This window comes from Propithecus coquereli, unplaced genomic scaffold (genome assembly GCF_000956105.1).
Source record: "Propithecus coquereli isolate 6110/MARCELLA unplaced genomic scaffold, Pcoq_1.0 Scaffold202, whole genome shotgun sequence".
In the NCBI taxonomy this organism is placed as follows: domain Eukaryota; kingdom Metazoa; phylum Chordata; class Mammalia; order Primates; family Indriidae; genus Propithecus; species Propithecus coquereli.
Genome location: NW_012145190.1, coordinates 712,040 through 721,176, shown reverse-complemented (window position 1 = coordinate 721,176; position 9,137 = coordinate 712,040). Strand labels below are relative to the sequence as shown.

Here is a 9,137-nt window from a genome sequence, read left to right as displayed (position 1 = left end):
TTTTTATTGTCAACCTTATTTGACATTTACTCTTCAATTTCACTCTATTAGTATGTAATCCCATAGCCTAGTCCCTTACTCTCATCCACGTAGTCCCCTTTCATTTGTACGACCATGGCCTTCCCCCAAATGCCCAAACCAGAAAGAACAGAGAGATTTTCAAAAGAAGGAATAACAAGACATCAAAGCTTTCAGAAACCTCATGAAATTAGAACATCCCATCTAAAAATACTTACAAACAGACTGGTTTGGGCCACAAAGCAGTACTTCATATATGGACCAAAAGAATAGAAAGAAAAGTAAGCTTCAGGGGGCCTGTTATTGTTGTCCAACTGACACTCGAGTGAAGCAGGAGTCAAAGCAGCCAGGGTGATAGAGAGGAGAATGAAACCCACTAGAGCAGACAGAGTGCTCAGAATGCTTCCAGCCAGGCTGCCGTGAACCTAAAAGAGAAATAGTGAGTCAGGATCACTCCTAATGAGCAACAAATGTCTCTTACATCTCTCTACCATTACACTACAAATTATTCCCTTATCTGTTTCCTTCAGGTGGTCTGGGATTGACCATTCATTTATGTCTGTCTCTCCAGCAGCTAGCTAAAGTCTCTGAACCTAGAAGGCAAATCTTGGCTGAGTGAATTAATACATAGAAGTTTCCCCCCTTCGGCAGGACTTCGGTGGTGTGGCAGAGAATGATGCTCTCCTAAATTCTTTACCCTGGACTGATAGCAGGGCCTCCATGAGGCTTTGCCTGCAAAATCACCAAGGGAGTGTGACCAAAAGCAAGGGTGACAGCATACCAGATATAGTCTCTCTCTCTCACAGCTCATTCAGAAACCCCACATGGAAACACCAGTCACACAGAAAAGGCAGGTGGAGCAGTTCACTCTTCTTTGCACGCTACCTCCCTCAGAAGCAGACCCTTTTGGACATGGTTCTCAGTCTCAGGCAGGCCCAGGAGCCTGGACAGGCATGTGATCGGTGGCATCAAGGGTCACATACGGATGGCTGTAGGCAGAGGTCTAGACGCAGGGCCAAGGATGGCGTGATGTGTGGGAGGCAGTGTGAGGTAGAAGAAAAAGGTCTGGACTGATGTCAGGGAACCGAGGTCCACAGTGCTGGGTTTGCCTCTGCTCTGTTTCCTTGGGTACTCAGTTCCTCAGTTTTACTTCACACTCTGGGTCTGCTTTCCACATTAATGAAGTGAGTGAAATAAATATACTGATAGAGAAATGGCTTCCTTTCTGTCCCAACTCACAGGAAACAGAATTGAGTTAAGGCCACTCTGAGAGCAATAGTGATAGGTTGCTGGGCTCTGGGGCCCATCCCACAGCCACAAGTTGGAGTCTTACTCCATCCTATATGGGGCCTCTTCTTTTAGGAACTCAGCAGTTGATGCTTTGGGGCCCCAATTTCCCAAAATAGTGACTAAAGTTCATGTTTCTGGGCCTCCTGACAGCCAGTATCAGTCATGATGCCTGGAGTATGTATTTCTTAGAATAAGCTAGGTTTGTTCTCAGATGGTACTTTTCTTCAGTCTCAAAAAGGGCTACTGTAATATGTGACAAGAGTAGAATTCACTATAAACATTCGAGTGCAGATGTCTTTATTATAGAATGTATTTTTCTCCTTTGGGTAGATGCCTAGTAGTGGGATTGCTGGATCAAATGGTATTTCTATTTTTAGCTCTTTGAGGTATCTCCAAATTACTTTCCACAAGGGTTGTACTAATTTGCAGTCCCACCAGCAGTGTAAGAGTGTTCCTATCTCTAATACTCTTGGGGTGCCAGTCAGGTTGGGGGGTGGGGATAGAGAGGGCAAACCCACAGCTAATGGAAGTGGAGCGCACTGTATGGGGGAAGGGCACACTTGTAGCCCTGGCTTGGGTGAGGCAAACGCATTACATGTAACCAAAATGTACCCCCATAATATCGTGAATTAAAAATAAATAAATAAAAACTTAAAAAAACGAGTAGAATTCACTAAAGGTTAGATGTCTCTCTTGAGCTTGAGTCTATCCTGAGACCACATGCTGTCTCCTTGAGCTTCTTGCACACTCACTGTGGGATTGTTCTTCTCTAGGGTAAAAGCCTCACGTATTTCCCCCAAACGTTTGGAAACATTACTTTTATACCATGTTATTCAATATGGTTGTAACTAGTCATATGGGATATTAATATTTAAAGCAAAATTATGTGAAATTTAAAATCCAGTTGCAGTAGCCACATTTCAGTTTATCAATAGCCACACAGGGCTACCTATTGGGCTACTATCGGATATAGTACATTTCTGTCATCACAGAAAGTTCTATTGAACAGCACAGATCTAGTGGTTTGGAGTCTAGTTGGGAGGTCCAAATAACCATCTCTTAATTCTGGTGAGAGAAAGAAAGATATTGGCACTGTCCTAAGCTCTATGTCTCATTTCCTTGCTGTCTTTGGGAGATTTTTCTAGCCAGAGCTTCCAGACTGAGTTTCTGTGCTGTTGCATTACATGACATTCTCTCACGTGTCCTCAAACATCAACCCCTTGAGGGATGTAGGATTGAGTGAAGACTCAGTGAAACTTTACAGACTAGAAAAGCTTCTCCCTATAATCTAGATTTCTACTCCCTGCCACTTCCAATTCTAGTTTTTCCTAGAATAAGGGATAGGGGCAGATAAAGTCGTTTTTGTTTTTTTTTTTTCTTAACCAGTACTAATGACTAATAACAACTTTTAGCTCTGAAGAATTTATACTCAGACAAAATAAAAGTATTAGCTTCCTGGTGAGACAAATGAAAGAATGAGATAAATGAGATAATCCTTCATATGAACAGCGTTTTAACTGGGTTTCTCAAGGGTTTTAATTCATGGGCTTAATAGTAAATCTCAACAAATAGACCTCTTTATAACACTATCAGTTCCTTCACCACTGAAGACCTAAATGTGAAAACCAGTTATCACCAAAATGGCATCATAAGTAGTAAGCAGAATTTTTCTGTAATAGATTCCTGGGCACTGGGCTAGGGAATAATACAGTACCTTGAGTGTAGACTTTGATTTAAGGTACAATAATTGGAGAACTGTGCTCTGAACAGCGATGTGGAGGATCCAGGCCCAGCTTCTAACTCTAACAAATACCTGCTCTGAAACTTAGTTTCCAGCTTTTCAAGGTGGAGAGACTGGCCGTGAAGGGTTCTAAGTTTCATTTTGGTCCATCAGGTTGTGGGTGACAATTCTCATACTCACCAAAGTCTTAGTCGGCCTTTTCTCTGTGATGATGGACAGAGAGCCAGAAATGACAAACTGCTCAGAAAGGAGAGAAAATGGTCAGGTCAGTTTCTACAGTTTTCATGTGCAGAGTAATTACAATGTTACTATCATGGTGCTTATGGAAAACTCCCACAGGAAAAGCTCTGGGAAACCAATGACCAAAAATGTGAGACCCATTTAAATATATAAATTTGAACTTCTTGGCTGTATAGCAGTCAGATAGCATAAGAAAAAAACAAAAAAGCAGATATGAGCAGGAATCTATCCTAACAAACAAAACGAGGACTTTAAAACCCAGGGAAGAAGTTGTTTGTTTTTAATTAGATGAGAAAATTTTGGAGTAAGATATTCTCTAGAGAAGGACCTAAAAGAAATTATATAGAAAAAAAAGAACAGGGGATAATCATGGGGATTTTGTCCTTCATTATATTGATGTGATGTTTCACATTTATTGATTTATGTATGTTTAACCATCCTTGCATCCCTGGGATAATTGTCACTTGATCATGGTGAATGATCTTTTTAATGTTCTGTTGAATTCAGTTTGCTAGTATTTTGTTGAACATTTGAACATCTATGCTCATTAGTGATATTGACAGTAGACGGTTTTTTGTTTGTTTTCCTTGTAATATCTTTGCCTGGTTTTGATATCAGGGTAATGATGGCCTTGTAAAATGGATTTGGAAGTACTCCCTCCTCTTCCATTTTTGGAAGAGGTTAAGAAGGATTGGTATTAGTTCTTTAAAAGAAAATCATGGGGGAACCTAACAAACATGAGAAGACAGAGACATGGGTTTTAACGTGAAGGCTCCCCACACTAAGGTAAAATAATAAATGAAAGCAGAAGGAAGGACCAGACTGGATGGCAGGAAGCCTTTAAGGCTGTGTTTAAAAAAATCAAAGAAAGTATTCACTCTCTAAAGCATTCGTGATATAGATTAAGAGAGGCTAAGTCATAGAAAATTCTTTGACAACGAAAAAAAACAGGACAAAACAGAAGAAAAGCCATGGTTCCTGTGACCCCAGCATTAAGTAATTTGTCTATATAAATAAATGCTGAGTCTTAAAAAAATTGACTACATGCCTCTCCAAATGTGAGCTGTGCTTAGTGACTTGCTTCTAAAGAGTAGAGAATACAAAGAGGGAAAGAAGTAGGAACTTCACAGTGGAGACACCTGAAAAACACCACCTCAGCCGTATGCTCAAGGTTAATTTGATCAGTGAGATTATGTTGATAGCATGTACCCTTGACATGACTTGGTGAAAATGAAACTTTACCTCTGTCATCTTCACCTACAATTTCATCACCCTAGTCTAAACATGAAAAAAGATATCAGACAAACCCAAATTTAAAAACATTCTACAAAAATGCTGGCTAGTGCTACTTAAAACTTTCAAAGTCACTGAGGGAAAGGAAAGTCTGAGAAAGTATAGAGTAGCCCCAGGAGATATAGTGACTAAATGTAGTAATGCAGTATCCTTGAATGGATCTTGGGACAGAAAAAGGATAATTGGGGAAAACTGGTGAAATTCAAATAAAGGGTTGACTTCAGTTAATAAAACAAGAAAAATGGACCAGATTGACAAAAAGGTGGACTTCTGGATGCATTACAGAAACAAATGTAGAAAAGGCAAGTAATAGCTACTGAGTTGCAGGAAGTTGTCTACAGTCCTAGCACCCTGAACGTGCCTGATCTCGTCTGAGTTGCGGGAAGTTGATGGCGCAAAAAATTATGACAGTGAAGCTTAAATGTGAGAAAGACTCACCCACAGCAATCTAGAAGAAAGCTGTCCTCTGAGAAAAGTACTGCTAAATCCTCTTGACACCCCAGACATGGAGCTGTTTCAGAGGAACTTCCAGGACATCATGAAGCATAAATTGCTCAGCCTGCCCTGGGAACCACTAAATGCAGCAAAAATTATTCTCAAAATGCTTCTTCCCCCATGAATGCCCACAAACATCTGTGTGGCTCCTCTGTGAGTGGGTGATGTCCTCCACTGATGCTCATTTTACTGTAGAGAAAGGTCCTTCCCAACTTTATCCTACTTCCTGGATTTTTGCTTAAACCTGTAGAGAAGCCACTGGCCTCACCGTAACTCAAGAAGATGAGGTGAAAAATAAGTGATCTTCAAAAGAAATGTTTATTTGAGCCAGAAAAAAAAGAGATAGAAAATCAGGCAACTCCTTCCATGCCACTTCACTCTATCCTTCCCTGAACTACACATATAGGAGAAGAAGTCCCACCATTGACTCCTTGCTCCTGGCAGACAGAAACATAGCAAGGTGGCAGTTGAAGAGGCTAAGCTGTTGACATCTTCCCCCCCTCTCCACCCCATCCTGCCCTCCTCAGGAACTGTACTCACACACAAGGATCCTGTGAATGGGTAACCTGACTTCAACAGGGTAGAAAACACACGGGTAAAATGTGGAGAGAAGGAAGCAGATGCTAAAATGATTCCAAAGTTCAACACCATCACGCCACAAAAGATCTGGATAGCCTGTTGGAAGAGGAAGGGAGACAGAGGATTGAAACCAGCATTTGTAAAGACAGGTCCTTTCCACCCCTCCCATGATGCTTATGCATTATCACTTTTTGCAAGATTCCAGTGGGGATACAGACCGTATACAAGCTCTGGGGTGAGAATATGAGAAGACGTTTTGGAGAGGATGCTGCTCTGCCACAGAAAGCCACTGTCCCAAGCCATGGGGCAAGTGCTCAGCAAGCCTTAAAGTCTTTCTGTCTCTCAGGCCCTGGTCTGCCCGGGACCCTTGCTCCCAGCTCACGGCAAGTGCTGGAATTTGTTTTCCCAGCTCTCTGAATCCATGGCTGGGGACTCTCTTTCTGCCTCTTATGGGAACAGGGGACATATGAAAGCCCTCACACTCTCTTGAACATGGGCAGTGTGGAAGTCCCTCCCCACATCCCCTAGACCCCACTGGACACAGCATGGAGCCTGGCTCTGTGTCTCTTCAGCTGAGGATCCTGAAGCTCTATCTTAAGAGGTGAAGTTTTCCTCCCTGACATCCACCTCAGAGAGTCACAGCTCTATTAACATTTACCAAGCAGTTTTCTAGACCTTATGTCACTTAAGCCTCACAGGAACCCATCTGATCGTATATATGAGGCAGGGAGATGAGACCCACTCGGTTATGGAATCTAGCACACAGAGAGCTCCACCTCAGATGGTCTGATTGCAGAGACAATTCTAGACGCCAAAACCCTATCTTTCCCTCCCATTCCAAGATAGATCCCTTCTTCTCCTCTTCCCTTCATTCAATAGATTTTCTTTAATAAATCCTGGATTAGAGGAGAGAGACAAAAGAGACAAACAAAAGGTAAATATCATTTCCTAAAGAGAGGAGAAAAGAGGGAGAGGAATTTTGTTTTTCCCATAATTTGCAGTGTAGGAAAATTTCCTTTCAAAGAATCAAAATGGATTATTAAGCATGCAATTAGTGATCACATAGAAAAATGTGTATAAAATATGTCATCATTTACCACCATGACTTTTGTAAAAGAAAATATAGAGAAGTACCATGTTGCAAAATTACAAAAACAACAAATGTATCAAAAACTCAATTGTTCATATTCAGAATAAGGAAAAAAAATATTTTTAGAACCAATTCTTGTAAAGTTCTGGGAAAATTTAAACAGCTCTACAAGTGGCTTCCACAGACCTGCAGATCAGCCTGGAATCCCTCCGACAAAATTTAAGGGTCTCCACACTCACAATAAATGTCTAGTCCCAAGTCATGCATAGTCTTTTCCCTCTTCCCCCCACTTCTCTTCAACATGTTCTGAATTGGATTTACCCCAATAACGTTGACTTCATCCTTCACATATTTCTTCAGGCTGTCTTGCCTCTGGTTGGAGGGTTGGGGTTTCTCTGTTTGGGAGAGGTTCATGCCATTTGTTGAGAGCACTACAATGGTCTCATTGGTCATGGGTTGCGATATCATGATGGTGCTGCCAATGCTGGAAAAAAAATAAATTCAGTTCTTAAAAGGTACAGAGCTTCCAGGTTCTGGCTCTGTAAGTCAGTTTTTGCCTATTAGTCCAGACTTGGCCCGTCCTTTAGGGAAAGAAACGGGCAGTATAGTATGGAAACCACTCTTTTTCACTGGTAGCAGTTAAAACCACAAAACCTTGGTTTCCTGACAATTTTTCCATAATGTTTGTCACAGTCCATTAATTATAGATGATAAACACATCACAGGACAGCAGCAGCATGAATCTCGAGAGGACCCTATGTTCAGAGGCAAATGGTCACATAAAATTTGCAATACGCAGAAATGTCCTTTCCCCCCATCCTGCCTACAACAACTGCATTGCCACATAATTGATGAATTTCATCCTCAAACTACCCCACCAGTCATGAGATATGATTAGGGTTCTCATCTTCACTCTTTTCCTATCCAGGTTCTGTATTACTCAGACTATCTAACTATGCTCATTTATTTTTGTCTAGTAATACTATTTATGAGCATTAATCCTAGATAGTTTTATCATATTTTACTAGACCTTATCCTGCAGTGCTTTTAATCCTTACAACAACCCCGCATGTTAGTTAGCAAAAGCACGTAACAGATAAGAAAATTCAGAATCAAAAAGTTTAAGTTATGAGTACAAATAGTATACTTTGCATATATGCATGGCATAGAGTTAGCGCTGAAGAAGCATTTGCAGTTAGCATTATTGCTTGGTCCTGTTCACACAACTGGGAAGCTGTAGGACCAGTCTTGGGCACCAGCTATCCCTGAGTCTGAACTCTTTGCATAATTCTATAAATCATTCAACCTCTTCCTACTTTCCCACCTAGCTATGGCAGCCTGTGTCTGAGTTTATTCAGTCTTGTGAAGCAGCTACCTGCAGTGGTATGAAAATAAGTCTTGGAGTCCTAACACCCAGATTCGAGGCTGGCCGCTCCACTTGCTAGCATAAGGACCAAGTTGCCCATGGTGTTGGAGGCTGAATTCAGCTTGGATCTCTTTTCACTACACTATTGTTGGCTCATGGACTGTCCAGTTTTCAAATTGCCTGAGGACATTTGAAGAGACAAGAGCTCTGCTCCCATTAATTACATGACCATAGGTAAGTGACTCACCAAGATCATGCAGTGAGAGAACAGCAGAAATAGAGTTAAAACCAGACACTCCAGAGAAACTAGAGAAAATGTTTATAAAAACATTTGCCCATTCTATTTCTAAAATGCTCTAGCATCTCTGAACTGGTCTCAAGGAGTTTCAAGTTAAATTGCCTCTCTACTGGGGTCAAAGCAAGAGAGTGGCGAGCTGAGAAAAGTCTTCCAGCACTGCCTACCTGTGCCTGTGGTTCCAGCTGAGTTCTCAGAAGCTCCCAGGAGGTTTTAACCCTGGGTCTTTGGGCACTCCTATCAATAGTTCCTCCTTGTCTTCATCTTTTGAAAGTCACCAGCCCTTCCTTAGTCTAGTGTTTATGGCCACATAGGATGTGATACTCACAGATTGTAGAATTGTGAAATGTGCCTGCACTTCCTTTTTTGTAAACTCCTGGCAACTTCAGAAAAAACACAAAAAGAACCAACTAATGATGGTGAGCTTTACGTGCAAATTGACACTCCCTGACTGACTTTCCTGTTATTAGGCCTGTCTATTCTTCTCGGAGCCTCATTTTTCTAATCCATTGAATAGGGGAACAATACCAACACTGGCGAATTGTTATAAGGATGAGAGAAAACGTTTATAAAAAGCCCATACTACTTTCAAGGAGCTTTTGATAATATATGTAACTAATACTCATAGTAGTAGCAATATTGATAAATAATAGTCCATACTATATAATTAACCATAATAATAGTAATAATTGACTATACTGCTTTCAAAGAACATTCAATGATATATAGC

The 9,137-nt window shown here is 41.1% G+C and overlaps 1 protein-coding gene across 1 annotated transcript in view; it reads right to left on the bottom strand.

The window, feature by feature from the left end:
• The window catches only part of LOC105809941 (membrane-spanning 4-domains subfamily A member 6A-like), a 23,993-nt gene extending 15,356 nt beyond the window's left edge, over window positions 1-8,637 (bottom strand). Inside the window, exons 1-5 of the mRNA XM_012643850.1 lie at window positions 8,575-8,637; window positions 7,068-7,230; window positions 5,618-5,752; window positions 3,230-3,286; window positions 392-443 (exon numbers count right to left, since the gene is read on the bottom strand). Coding sequence (XP_012499304.1) covers window positions 392-443; window positions 3,230-3,286; window positions 5,618-5,752; window positions 7,068-7,214 — 391 coding nt within the window. The 5' untranslated portion in view covers window positions 7,215-7,230; window positions 8,575-8,637. The remainder of the gene's footprint in view (window positions 1-391; window positions 444-3,229; window positions 3,287-5,617; window positions 5,753-7,067; window positions 7,231-8,574) is intronic.
• Between the last annotated feature and the right edge of the window lie 500 nt (window positions 8,638-9,137).